Source organism: Garra rufa, chromosome 3, assembly GCF_049309525.1.
Source record: "Garra rufa chromosome 3, GarRuf1.0, whole genome shotgun sequence".
In the NCBI taxonomy this organism is placed as follows: domain Eukaryota; kingdom Metazoa; phylum Chordata; class Actinopteri; order Cypriniformes; family Cyprinidae; genus Garra; species Garra rufa.
The window spans coordinates 56,865,638-56,881,150 of record NC_133363.1 but is presented as its reverse complement, the minus strand read 5'-3'; the positions used below and the strand labels follow the sequence as shown (position 1 = coordinate 56,881,150).

Here is a 15,513-nt window from a genome sequence, read left to right as displayed (position 1 = left end):
TGTCTCCGACTGTTTGTTTGTTTCTCAAGGTAATGTGGGCGGAACAGCAGGTGGTGAAACGAAGAACGAAGAGGGATATTTACTATGAGCCGAGCGATCCGAAGTTTGCACAGCAGTGGTACTTGGTGAGTAAATAGCTCATCTGTTTGTTTGCATGCACATGTGTGTGTTCGTGAACTTTGTTCATTTGCAAGCACGATACCTCCCGCTCAGATCGGATGGTCTGGGTGGCCTTTTGTAATGCTCTGTTTGGATTCATAGGACTCTGTTCCTTTTGCTCCTATTAAATGGGACATTGTGTAACAGTGAACTTGCTGCCATTATGGTCATCCGGTGAAGCTTAAAGTTTAATCAGCCGGTTGTGATTTGGCTCTTCGGAAACATTCCAGACGTGCTGATCTTCACTCTCCATCAGTCGTTATACATATCTTCTCCTGAGATGACAGTATTTCTGTGTCACTATGTTATGTCATTGCATTTTCAGATTTTGAATGTACTGTTTATGTATATGGGTCAAAGACGTTAAGAGGTCTACGTTTTAGAAAGCACATTAAATGTTTTTTTGTTTTATTTTATTATTTTTTTTTTTTTTTTTTTTTTTTTTTTTCTTTAGCACAGAGTCTGAAAATATCTATTTTATTTTATTTTATTTTATTACCACACAGAGTCTGAAAATCTCGACCCTAAAACGTGAAATGCATTTCATTTTGTTTTATTTTATTTTATCTTTTTTTTTTTACCACAGAGTCTGAAAATATCTATTTTATTTTATTTTATTTTATTTTATTTTATTTTATTTTATTTTATTTTATTTTATTTTATTTTATTTTATTTTATTTTATTTTATTTTATTTTATTTTATTACCACAAAGAGTCTAAAAATCTCGACCCTAAAACGTGAAATGCGTTTCATTTTGTTTTATTTTATTTTATCTTTTTTTTTTTTACCACAGAGTCTGAAAATATCTATTTTATTTTATTTTATTTTATTTTATTACCACAAAGAGTCTGAAAATCTCGACCCTAAAACGTGAAATGCGTTTCATTTTGTTTTATTTTATTTTATTTATTTATTTTTATTTTTATTTTTTTTATTTTTTTATTTAGCACAGAGTCTGAAAATATCAATTTTATTTTATTTTATTTTATTTTATTACCACACAGAGTCTGAAAATCTCGACCCTAAAACGTGAAATGCGTTTCATTTTGTTTTATTTTATCATTTTTTTTACCACAGAGTCTGAAAATATCTATTTTATTTTATTTTATTTTATTTTATTTTATTACCACAAAGAGTCTGAAAATCTCGACCCTAAAACGTGAAATGCGTTTCATTTTGTTTTATTTTATTTTATCATTTTTTTTTACCACAGAGTCTGAAAATATCTATTTTATTTTATTTTATTACCACAAACTCTGAAAATCTCGACCCTAAAACTTGAAATGCGTTTTATTTTATTTTATCATATCTTATCTTTTTGAAGATTTTTTTTTTTTTTTTTAAATCTAAGTAAAGTGTCTACTTTTAAGGTTTCAAATACGTTTTTGGAGAATAAAATGTCAAAATTTGGTTGAATTAATATTACATTGTCATTCAGTGTAACACAATATTTATGTAAAAATAAACATGCTTATTCTGGCTTGTGCAAATTAAAATATATAAATGAAAAAGGGAGCATATTAAATTTGATTGTGTTTTAAATAAGTAAATTGATAACCTAATATAGTGGCAAATAAAATAAAAAGTAGAATTATAACTAATTAGTATTTGGGGTGAAAGTAATTTGTCTTTTAATACGTAATGAATAGATTTTTGTTGTAAATATGCCTGACAAGATTGTTACACTGAATGACATTGTAGTGGGCGTCTTCTGTAAATTAGGGAAAATGTATATTTATTTTTTGCTCAGAAAAACAAAAATGCAATGAAATTAAACTGAAAACTGTTAAATAAACTATTTAAAGCAGTATTACACTTTTTATGTTTTTATGCTTAAACCCTTTTACGTCTTTGACCCATATGCTGTTTGATGAAAATGCACATTTTCATGATTAATGAGTTGCATGTGGTGTCAACACTACTAAAATAGAACTAAAATATGAAGAAAGCAATACTGGGAAAGTGGCTGAATCGGCTGACTAAAGCTGTGCGTGACTACCTGTTTGTTACTTGAAAAGACAATTAGAAGAAGAAGAAGTGTCCCAATTCTGTCTTAAATAAATATTAGTTGCATCTTCCAATAACTAGACATCTCCGGATGAGAGTATGTGCACAAACATCTCTCTGTCTTAGCCATCTGTGTTTTGTTAAAGGGAAAGTTCACCCAAAAATGACAATTCTGTCATTAATTACTCACCCACGCCGTTCCAAACTTTTAGGACCTTCGTTCATCTTCGGAACACAAGTTAATATGCAGCTGAATTCAAAAGTTTACATACATCTTGCAGAATCATTATTTTTTAATTATTTAACAAAATAAGAGGGATCATACAAAATGCATGTATTTTTTTATTTAGTCCTGACCTGAATAAGATATTTCAGATAAAAGACATTTACATATAGTCCACAAGAGAAAATAATAATTAAATTGATAAAAATGACCCTGTTCAAAAGTTTACATACACTTGATTCTGTTTTTATTCATTGTTTAGTGATAGTTGTTCATGAGTCCCTTGTTTGTCCTGAACAGTTCAACTGCCTGCTGTTCTTCAGAAAAGTCCTTCGGTTCCCACAAATTCTTTTGGTTTTTCAGCATTTTTGTGTATTTGAACCCTTTCCAACAATGACTGTATGATTTTCAGATTAATCTTTTCACACTAAAGACAACTTAGGGACTTATGCAACTATTACACAAGGTTCAAACACTCACTCATGCTCCAGAAGGAAAAACCATGTATTAAGGGGGTGAAAACATTTTGAATTTGAAGATCAGGGTAAATGTAACTTATTTTGTCTTCTGGGAAACATGCAAGTATCTTCTGTATCTTCTGAAGGGCAGTAAAAATGGAAAAAATATGATATTTAGGCAAAATAAGGCAAAATCTCCGTTCTGTTCAAAAGTTTTCAACCCCTGGCTCTTAATGCATTATGTTTCCTTCTGGAGCATCAGTGAGTGTTTGAACCTTCTGTAATACTTGCATATGAGTGTTCAGGACAAACAAGGGACTCATGAACAACTATCACTAAACAAAAAACAGCTGTGGATCATTCAGGTAACAACACAGTATTAAGAATCAAGCGCATGTAAACTTTTGAACGGGGTCATTTTTATAAATTCAACTGTTATTTTCTCTTGTGGAATATAGTAAACGTCTTTTATGTGAAATATCTTTTTCAGGTCAGTACTAAATTAAAACATAACATGCATTTGGTATGATACCTCTTATTTTGGTAAAATAATTAACATTTTGCAGATTCTGCAAGGTGTATGTAAATTTTTGACTTCAACTGTATTTTTGATGAAATCCAAGAGCTTTCTGATCCTGCATAGACAGCAACGCAACTGACACGTTCAAGGCCCAAAAAGTCAGTAAGAACCTTGTTAAAATAGTCCTTGTGACAGTGGTTCAACATTAATCTTATAAAGAAAAGAAGGAAGAGAAGAAATTTTTGAATAATCATTATTTTTTATTTCTTTGAGCACAAAAAGTATTCTTGTAACTTCATAACATTACGGTTGAACCACTGAAATTGCATGGACTATTTTCATGATGTCCTTACTACCTTTCTAGGCCTTGAACATGGTAGTTCCCTTGCTGTCTATGCAGGATCAGAAAGCTCTCGGATTACATAAAAATAGCTTAATTTGTGTTCTGAAGACAAACTACGGTCTTACAGGTTTGGAACAACATAAGGGTGAGTAATTAATGACAGAATTTCTATTTTTGGGTTAACTATCCCTAGTATTATTGTAAATATAGTCTGATTAAAAGGTGTACATGACAATTATCTTTGTTATTATCCAGGATCTGCACCACCTCTATTAATTGGATAGATATCTCATTTGGATTGCCCTAATTGATCTTTTTAGAAAGGCATATTGAGCTAATGTTCAGTTTAATGGATTCTTAGGCTGCAAGTAAGTGTAGATAATGTTGATGAGTTGCTATCTGACAAGGTTGGAAAACTGTGATTCAGGATGATGGATGTAAAACGCTTAGATATAACCTCTGATACTCTAATATCGACTGAGGCTACAGACAATATTTTACAACTAATTGTCATTCCTTTCTCACAGTCTCCTGTTATCTTAATACTTTTATTATTACTAAGACCATTGCATTAATATGCACTTTTTAAACACTTAATCATTACTTCTAATTTACAGGAATGTTTTCAATGCCAGCAAAAAAAAAAAAAACATATGTATATATACAGTGGTAGGCAAAATTATTTAAACATTAGTATTTTCACCAGCTAAAAGTGGTTTTAAGTCAGTTATTTCTGTCTTTTGCTGTAGTGTGTCAGTAGAAAATGTCTACTGTTTGCACAAGGAGTCTGACAACAGCCAGTGCTCCACACAGAGATCCGATCTCACCATCATTCAGTCTGTCTGGAATGACATGAAGAAACAGAACAAACTGAGACAGACTAAATCCAGAAGAACTGTGGCAACGTCTCCGAGATGCTTCAAGAAACCTACCTGCAAAACTACAGTACTGTTAAATGTTTTAGTCACTTGTGTGCAGTGTTGTTTTCGTCAACGATGACGATGACGAAATCATTTCGTTGACGCCACTTTTTTTCATGACGATAACGAGACGATGACGAGATAAAAATGGCTCGTTGATGACTAAAACATGACGAGACGTGTGTGAGTTTTCGTTGACGAGACGAGAATAGACGAAAATGTTAGTGGGTGGTCCGTCAGACGTTTAAAATGCATGACATTTCCGCTTATTGTGCATGCCAATTAAAACTTAAAAAGTATCTGATGCTATGGCAAGCCGTTTAGCATTAAATACTCTTTGCTATACTAGTATGGCAGGCCGTTTTAGCATTCCATCCTTGTTTGTCTTTTATGTTCTAAAACATTCCTTCATTATTGTAATTATTGGTGAAAATAGTCGATCCGGAAGCTCACATTGTGTTGAACTATAGATCTGCTATTTTCAGAACTTATAAGTGACACTACTCAACAGCAAAATACTTACTGACCTACATTAATTTGTTAAAAGACTACTTTTTTCCCTTTTTTTGACTAAAACTAGACTAAAACCTTTTTGACTTTTCGTCGACTAAAATTGGACTAAAACTATCACATATAGAAGTGACTAAAATTTGACTAAAACTAAGAAGCATTTTAGTCCAAAAGACTAAGACTAAGACTAAATCTAAGATAGTTGTCAAAAACGACACTGAAAAAATGCTGTAAAATGAGGATGCTGTCAAAAATAGATTTTCTTTATAAATTAACTTCTATTGGTAACTAAATTAAATCAACATTTGGTGTGACCATCCTTTGTGTTTAAAGCAGCTTTTGCCCTAGATGCAGGTAGGTTTCTTGAAGCATCTTGGAGACGTTGCCAGAGTTCTTCTGGATTTAGTCTGTTTCACTTTGTTCTATTTCTTCATGTCATTCCAGACAAACTGGATGATGATGAGATCGGATCTCTGTGTGGAGCACTGGCTGTTGTCAGACTCCTTGTGCAAAGCACATGTGTGTGCATCACGCTCCTCTGTGTGATCCGGGTCAGTACAGTTAGGGTATGTTGAAATACTCCCATCTTGTTTATTTCCCCATCTTCAAAATCATCCTGCATCGCTGCAGAAGTACCGACCCAGTGTTTACAAAGTGAACATTGAGCTGTGCGATTCATCGAAATTTAGTTGCGATTTCGATTTCCGCTTCAAACGATCATGAAACTACAGTAATCGAGAAACGATTATTGCGCCCCATTCCGCCCCCTTTCCAGTGGTGCGCTTTCGCTCTTCCATAAAAGTCTAATTTCAAATGCAAATCAGCAAAATCATGTAACGTGACTTCATATAACTGGACGTGCTTGATTTTCTTTGATGTTGTGTATTTAAAAGCAAGAAAGACACCTTGATTACTCATGTAAACCCTAGTCCGTTATGTCTTAAATTATTATACACAGTTGAGAATGAAAATGCACGTGTAACAGTACATTTAATCCATAAGCGGCAACAAATAATATTCCTTCTGCCGTCTCTGTGCTTAATATTAATAAATCGTAAAAATACAAAGAGAAAAATCACTCACTGCTCTTGAATGAAGGACTTTTGTAGTTTTAAAAAGAATGAAAGCATGTTTAATTCTTACAGTGAAGACACTGTTTTATTTTACATTCAAATACTTACAATCAATTTCTGCTGTACTTTAGACTTGCATAAAAGTATTCAGTATTTTTTTTTTCCAAAAAACAAAAAACTTTGTATTTATATGTATCTTTTTTTCTGTTTTTGCCATAATCGAGCAGCCCTAAGTGAACATACAAAGAAGATCAAATGCCCTTTACAAAAAAGGTAAAACGTGCATCCCAGAGACGAGACAAGATGAGCATTTGAGGTTAAAAAGTATATAAATTGTCAATTTGTTTCAAAAATAACCAGTCGTTTCACTAGATAAGACCCTTCTTACTTGGCTGGGATCATTTAGAGCCCTTTGAAGCTGCGTTTAAACTGCATTTTGGAAGTTCAAACTTGTGGGCACTGGGCACAATACAAGTCCATTATATGGAGAGAAATCCTGAAATGGAGAGAAATCCTGAAAAAAAAAAAAAACATAATTTCTTTACAACTGAAGAAAGAAAGACATGAACATCTTGGATGACAAGATACTAAAATACTAGTGTTCTAATAATTTTGTCCACCACTGTATTTCTATTTATTTATTGAACTAGTTATTAAGAATTCCTCCATTCCCTCATATCTCTCATTTGTGGGAATCTTGCATTGTAACGAGAATCGCTAATTTGTCATTGCAAGTCATTGCTCAGTCATTCTGCATTCAGTGGTGATTCACCAGACCCGGACGTTTTGTTCCAGCTAATGAGCCAAGGAGACAATAGATGCTTTTTCTCACATTTTTGGGAATGTCACGAGTTAGAAAAAACTATAAAATTGCACTCTGAGCTCCAATCCTTTCTCAACGCATTTTCCCCCTCTTCACGGCAGCGTTATCAATCATGTTTATCAGTACAACGGGTAGAAGCCACTCAATAACATTTCCGCAGACTGGAATGCAGAGAAAGTTTCGCTGCAATTGCAACAGTTGACCGAAGGTCATTAGCAGCAATTTATCCACCTCGCAGCCATTATTACTGGACCTTTAAAGTGAGATTGCATCATTTGGCCTGATGTAGGCTTAAGAAATAAACTGTCAGTTCTCTTCGTTTGACTTGCAATCCCAGGATAAGCAGGAGAGAGCGTATCATTTCGGGGTCATCAGACCTGACAGCACCTTTCTGGCTTCAATTTCTCCCTGCGACCTCCCTGGGAAAAAGAGCAGTGGCACTGTGACCAAGAGGAAAGTCAAGGAGCCATGCAGCGAAATAAATTCAATTTTCTGCTCAGATAAACTCAGGTGGCCGCGTTCATTTCTGCACTGGAGTGACACGCGTGTGGAGCTGGGAGAGGTCAGATCTCTGTGGTCTTGACAGTGGGTGGGTGGACGGTCAACCTGACATCGCTTCTTGCTCGGCTGCTTTCATTTCTCAAGACGTTTGGGTGTTTGTTTTTGTGTTAGAGTCATCTCATACTCACCAAGGCTGAAATATTACAATTTAAAATATATGTTCTATTCTAAAATGTTTAAACATGTAATTTATTCCGGTGATGGCAAATCTGAATTTTCAGCATCATTACTCCAGTTTTCAGTGGTATGTGATCCTGATATGCTGGTTTGATGCTTATGAAAAATGTTTCAGCAAATGTTAACTCTTATTGTCACCATAGCTGCATTGATTTGTTCAAAAATACAGTAAAAACTGTAATGTTTTTGCCCATAAAAAATTAAGCAGAAATAGCTATTTTTAATTGCGATTAAAAAAGATATCTTGAACACCAAATCAGCATATTAGAATGATTTAATGGCAATGACTGCTGAAAATTTTCATAACAGCAAGAAATGTATTGTATTGTAATGTATTGTATTAAAATAGTTATTTTTAATTGTTATAATATTTTACAGTATTTTTATTTTACTGTATTTTGGTCAAATAATTGCAGTTTTGTTAATGTAAGTTACTTCTATTAAAAATTTTTTTTTTAAACTTTAAAAAAAAATGTTTTTTGTTTTTTTTGCATAGTACTTCAATGATTATTTTTTTAAATGATTTATTTTTTCCTTTTTTTTCAAAATTAAAATGTAAAATAAAAAAAAAAAAAACATGAAATAAAAATATAAAATACAATAAATATGTAAAATAAAATAAAATATAAAATACAATACAATACAATACAAGTAAAAACAGAACTGCTTTCCCCATTTAATATTAGGCAGCAAACATCAATTTCAAATGGCAATGGCTGCTGAAAATGACCATCATAGGAATAAAATGCATTTAAAAATATATTGTATTAAAATAGTTATTTTAAATTGTAATAATGTTTCACAGTATTTGTATTCTACTGTATTTTTGGTCAAATAAAATAAATCATCTTTTTTTTTGGATGATTAAATGTAACATTTTAAATAAAATAAAGTAAATAATAATAATAAAAAAATAAAATAAATAAATAAAATAAAATACAGTACAGTACAGTTTTCAAATATTATATATCAAATACCAAAATATATTATATTTCAAATATCAAATATTAAGCAGTAAAAGCCATTTTCGACTGTGATTAAAAATACATTTTAAGCACCAAATCAGCGTATTAGAATGATTTAATGGCAATGGCTGCTGAAAATTACATCACAGGAATAAAATGCATTGAAAAATATATTGTATTAAAATAGTTATTTTAAATTGTAATAATATTTCACAGTATTTCTATTTTAATTATTTATGCAGTTTTGTTAATGTAGGTTACTTCTATTAAAAACCTTCTTTTTAAACTTTTTAATTTTAATCTTTTTTTTTGTTTTGTTTTTAAGTTACCATTTTTGGATAATTCAGTACTTAATTGTAAAATAAAAAAATAAATTAAATGAAAAAAAAAAATTAAATAAAAAAAGTTAAATAAAGTACAACCTTTAAATAAAACAACATAAAAAACATTAATTAAATGAAAATAAAAACTAAAATAATAAAGCTAAAATAAATTGTCATCAATGCAAAAACTGCTTCGTATTTCATGTATTAGCTTGGGTGTAAAAAAAATAATTATGCAACATAAAACCAATATAACAAATATAAGGGCAGTATGAAGTGTGTCAGGGCACTGCTATAACCGAGACAGGAAATCGTCAAGGCATTTACTAGAGTTTCAGCATCTTTGATGCCTAAAACAGGAGGTCATGCGGTATTGAGGAAACTGCAGAATGCAGCCTTGAATCAGAGCGCTGATGAAGTGAAAGATTTGTGAAAGATGATCCTCAAAACATGATCCTCAAACACAGGTTGATGTTCTGCATCAGCAAAGTAGTTAGTAGGAGGGAAGTGGCATCTGTGCTGATCTGTTCTTTCTCCTTTCTGCTCAGTACAATGAAGAGCATCGTGACCTCAACGTGAAGGAAGCCTGGAAGCAGGGTTTCACTGGACAAGGAGTCGTCGTGTCTATATTGGATGATGGAATTGAAAAAAACCACCCGGATCTGATTCAAAACTATGTGAGTTTGAGTAAGCAACTGTTATGTTTGACATAAACCCCGAAACAAAATACCTAAATGTTTCTCATTTATTCTCAGGATCCAGATGCAAGCTATGATGTTAACGATGGCGACCCAGACCCTCAACCTCGATACACTCAGCTCAATGATAACAGGTACTCTATGCATCATTTACTGTAATTTGCTAAATAGAATGAAACCTAGTTTAGGTCCCCTAAGCAAACCCAGTGATTTATGGGCCGTTGCAGCTCAAACTGTTGTTATTTGTTTTTCCCGTCTTAGCCAGCACTGTGTTTTATGCCCAGGCTTGAAACTCCTGGCATAAAACCAGCTGAAGTATGAATACTACTATACATTTACTGCTTTACTTAATGGGGCCAAAGGTTTCTCCTGAAGACTGGAGATGGGCGCAAGAAATACACGGCTTGCAATATAGTGTGATTAGTGCTGTTGCCGTAGCCCATTTGTGTCGGACAGGAACTGCTTTTGCTAATGAGTTTTTTTTGCTTACCCAGTAGTGCTATCGTTTTCAGAATCACGATTTGCAATTATGATTTTCGTTTATCATTCATTTGTTGCACCATTTACAAATTGAATCGTGTTATATGCAGTCACTCTAGGCCAGATGTGGTTTAAAATGTAAATAATGCATAAAATGCTGTGGTTTATGTGAATTTACTTGGCACAGATGCGAAACATGCAACCGTTCACTGACTGCGATTAAAATATACCAAAGCTGGTGATCTTACTCTACTATAGCCTACGGTGCAGAGTTGTATCTTCCAGCCGAAAGCATATTTTTACACTAAATTAAATTCATTTATATGTAATACTCTTGAGACTAGTATGCAGGTTGTAGCAGTAGGCAGCAGCTTTCCTCTGGCTGTTTTCTGTGTTGTGTGTTTTGCTGCTGGGAAATTAGTTTCTCTGTGATTGATGTGTTGTGAATTTAGTTCTCTCCATGGATTGTGTTTTGTTGTCTTGGTAATGGCCATCCACAACACTGGTCATTTTTATGGCCTAGTTCATAAATCAACAGGGATTTAGGTTGAATTGCAAAGAAACAATGATGGTGTTAAAAATGGGTTACTTAAAGGGAGTTCACCCAAAAATTAAAGTTCTGTCATTAATTACTTTGCCTCATGTCATTCCAACCCTGTAAGACCTTTGATTATCTTCGGAACACAAATTAAGATATTTTTGATGAAGAAGAAATAGTTTGTTGTATTTTTGAATTTGTGTATCAAGTCATTATTTTAGTTTTCTTTGCACACAAAAAGTATTCTCTAGCTTTATAACACTAAGGTTGTCTACTGATGTCAACAATGTCCTTACAACCTTTTGGGCCTTGAATGTGGTAGGACCCTTGCTGTCTATGGAGGGTCAAAAAGCTCTTGGATTTCATAAAAAATATCTTAATTTGTGTTCCGAAGATGAACAAAGGTCTTACGGGTTTGCAACAACATGAAGTGAGTAATTAATAACCGAATTTTCATTTTTGGGTGAACTATCCCTTTAAAAAAAATAGGTAACCCAAAAATGAACATGTCATGTCATTCCAAACTTGTATTTCTGTAGAATATCATAAAGAATTTTAAAAGATTCATAAGATCTTCACACAGTTAACAGTGACCTTGGACTATCAAGCTTCTAAAAAAACAATATAAAAATGTGTCCATACGGCTTTAGCACTATGTTCCAGGTCTGAAGTCATGATAGCTTTGTGACAAACCAAAAAGAACAAAATCCCTATTATTTAATAATATTTTTACCTCTGCTGCAGCATAATTTTATTAGGGTTCAAGCGCACATCGCTGAAATGAGCGCTACAGCGATCAAAAGTACAAAATCGCTCATAACTCCTAAATCGCTCATCGCAGAAAACCTACTTTTGCAAACTAGTCTTAGGTTTTTTGCCCAATCGGTAACCAAATCGGTGCAGGAAGATTCTCTGGAAAGTGAATATCAATACTTATCAAAAAAAGTTGAACTTTCGACTCTGTCGCTAATGGACAGCAAAACGTTAGAAAGGGGAAGGGCCACCTTTACTAAAATGGCTATAACTTTTGAACAGAATGAGATATCTTTGCCAAACACACAACGTGCATGTAAGAGCTGAATCTGAGGTCATACGAAAAAAGTCACGGAGCTTGGCCACTTGGTGGTGCTATAAAGGAAAAAGCATTAAAACGGCCATAACTACGCAACCGTTTGTCCTATAGACATAAAAATCTGTATACACAGTCTTGGTCTAAAGTGCCACAAGCATTTATAAGGACATTTATGTTTCTCAAAATACATGGTTGCCATTGACCGATGCACCTTGAGCACCTTTTGTACAAGGTTACCAGAGGCTGGTCGGAAAACAAAACTTGGTGGGCCTGTTTGACTCATGGCCCTAAAGTTCTGTGAGAAATTTGAAAGATAGCATTTTTCAAGGTTGTAAACTATTGAATATTGCACTTTTTTTTTCCTTGTTCCGAACAACTTTGAATCTAGAAACACTGCTGTCAATCAAACCCTTAGTTAAATGATTAAGAAGATAACCTGCTTATGCAAAGTATTTCTAAGTTTGGAAAAAACTGAAGTCTGGAAAAAACACTGCAGTACAATTCTCTGGACTCTCTAGGTCAATAATTATCAAAAAAAAAAAAAAAAATGTTAAGTTACCCTTTGGGAAGCTATAACGGGTTGTTTAAAAAAGGTCCCTTTCCAAATATATCCAAAAGCCTATAAAGCCTAAACAAAAATTTAAAACTTCACAAACCTGGTAAGCACATGCAAAGTTTTAAGGGAGATCAGACAAATGCTGCCGCTAGAACAGTCATAGAAGTAAAAAAAAACAAACATCATATTTCTATAGTAAATTACCTGTATTTGAAAAAATGCTTTTAAATAATTGATTTAGGTGGTTACAGCCTTGCTAAATAATATGTAGTGTCTTTTTATGTGCTTCAATGCCTTGAAGCGCTGCTTGCAGCTATATTTTTTATTAAATTTGCACCATATTTGATTTTAGAGCTGCAGTGAGCATAAAGGTAATGGGTGAATAATGACTTAAAAAATCTTTTGTGAAATTCTAAATGTCATTAATGTCACTTTTGATTACTGTAATGCATCTTTTCTGTCTAAAAGTAATAATTTTTTTGAAAAATCTTACCAAATGTTTGAATAGTATTGTAAATATCTGTCTGTTCATCATTTAAAGATAAAATCTATGTACAGTCAGGTCCATATATATTTGGACACTGACACATTTTTTATTATTTTAGCTGTTGACCAAAAAATATTCAAGTTACAGTTATACAATGAATATGGGCTTAAAGTGCACACTCTGAGCTTTAATTTTTAGGGCAGTCTCATCAAATTGGTAGAAAGGTTAAGGAATTACAGCTCTTTAATATGTACCTCCCCCCTTTTTCAAGGGACCATAAGTAATTGGACAATTGACTCAAAAGCTGTTTCATGGACAGTTGTGGGCTATTCCTTCATTTTTTCTACATCAATTAACCAGGTAAAAGGTTTGGAGCTGATTCTAAGTGTGCCATTTGTATTTGGAAGCTGTTGCTCTGAACCCATCATGCAGTCAAATGAGCTCTGCATACAAGTAAAACAGACAATTGTTAGGCTTCAAAAACAAAAGAAATGCATCAGAGAGATAGCAGGAACATTAGGAGTGGCCAAATCAACAGTTTGGTGAATTCTGAGAAGAAAAAGAACAGACTGGTGAGCTCAGCAACATAAAAAGGCCTGGATGTTCACAAAAGACGACAGTACGGTGGATGATTGGATGATCCTCTCCATGGTAATAAAACATTTTACAACATCCAACAAAGTGAAGAATACTCTCCAGGAGGTAGACGTGTCACTGTCAAGTCTACAATCAAGAGAAGACTTCACCAGAGCAAAATAGAGAGGGTTTACCACAAGGTGCAAACAAAGCCAGATTAGACTTTGTCAAAAAAAAATTAAAAAAAGCCAGACCACTTCTGGAAAAGCATTTTTTGGACTGCTGAAATTAAAATCAACATGTACCAGAACGACGGGAAGAAAAAAGTATGGAGAAGGCTTGGAACAGCTCATGATCCAAAGCCTACAACATCCTCATCTGTGAACATGGTGGAGCAGTGTAATGGCATGAGCATGGCTTCCAGTGGCACTGGGTTACCGGTGTTTAGTGATGATGTGACAGAAGACAGAAGCAGCCGGAAGAATTCTGAAGTGTATAGGGATATACTGTCTGCCCAGATTCAGTTAAATGGAGCAAAGTTGTTTGGGCGGCTCTTCGTGGACGAAGACCTAAAACATACAGCAAAAGCAACCCAGGAGTTTTTAAAGGTAAAAAAGTGGAATATTCTGCAATAGCCAAGTCAATCTTCTGATTTCAAATTGATTGAGCATGCATTTCACTTGCTGAAGACAAAACTAAAGGCAGAAACCCACAAACCAACAACAACTGAAGTCAGCTGCAGTAAAGGCCTGGCCAAGCACCACAAAGGAGGAAACCCAGTCTGTGGTGATGTCCATGAGTTCCAGACTTAAGACAGTCATTGCCTGCGAAGGATTCTCAACAAAATATTAAAAATGAACATTTTATTTATGATTATATTTATCTGTCCAATTACTTTTGAGCCCCTGAAAATGGGGGGTCTGTGTATAAAAATGGTTGTAATTCCTTCGCATTTTATGTTATATTTTTGTTCAACCCCTTGAATTAAAGCTTAAAGTCTGCACTTCAATTTTATCTTGGTTGTATCATTTTAAAAGTATTCTAGTGGCATACAGAGCCGAAATTATGAAAAGTGTGTCAGTGTCCATTGTCCAAATATATATGGACCTGACTGTATATGTACATATATACACACACACACACACACACACACACACACAATGTGATTTGTTGATACAGCCTGTGGTCTCTATGAACTTGTGGCTGTATGAAAAAAAGATGAAGATTGTACATGTTTCTATGGAAAAAATAACAGCATAGAAGTTTAGAGTGACATGAAGGTTAACAAATAATGACAGAACGGTCATTTCATTGGGTGATCTATTCCTTTATACACTCAAGTTTATTCATCACCATCCCTCCAAACGATATCAAACCTATCAAAGCAAGACATTGTTATGGCTGACCATCACGGCTGAACTCTCTCTTGTCATCTAATGAAGAGTTGAAGAGTTGAACTCTGGTCTGTCCTTATTTCACTTTGGGATTTTCCTCATTCGTCCTTTTTTTTTGTTGGGATACCAGCCAAAGAGCCGTTTTTATCTTGAGGCTAACCATGATTGGTGATGACAGGCAGAAAAGCATATAGTTACGAGTGGGTTGAAATCAAAGGTCCTGGGCTGAATGGCACGGCTTTGTAGTTTTTGGAGGGGCTGTCCCGTGTTCCCCTAATGGAAGTACCCCACAGCGTATGCCGTGTCGTGTATGCCGTGACTCCTATAATGCGTGCTAATGAAATAACATCCTTGATGCTAGTTGAAATGTGATCACATTTTGACATTCAAAACACTTTGTAAATGATTTTGCAGCACAGAAACACTTTCCTAGTCACTATAAAGCATTAAAGATCAGTTAAAATGTCTCTGTCTGATAATGCAAAGACAGCAGGAGATACATTAGTAGCGGCAGTTCAATAGCTGTTGCAATTTTGCTCGTCCTACACGTTATTTAGCTGCCATGTTTTCTTCTGACCCCTGCTGTGAAATTCCCCTTCTCGAATCCGCTTTTTTTTTTTTTTTTTTTTTTTTTTTTTTTTAGAAACCC

The 15,513-nt window shown here is 33.9% G+C and overlaps 1 protein-coding gene across 1 annotated transcript in view; it reads left to right on the top strand.

The window, feature by feature from the left end:
• The window catches only part of LOC141331671 (furin-like), an 87,009-nt gene that overhangs the window by 66,028 nt on the left and 5,468 nt on the right, over positions 1–15,513 (top strand). Inside the window, exons 3-6 of the mRNA XM_073836709.1 lie at positions 30–125; positions 9,612–9,740; positions 9,819–9,895; positions 12,760–12,778. Coding sequence (XP_073692810.1) covers positions 30–125; positions 9,612–9,740; positions 9,819–9,895; positions 12,760–12,778 — 321 coding nt within the window. The remainder of the gene's footprint in view (positions 1–29; positions 126–9,611; positions 9,741–9,818; positions 9,896–12,759; positions 12,779–15,513) is intronic.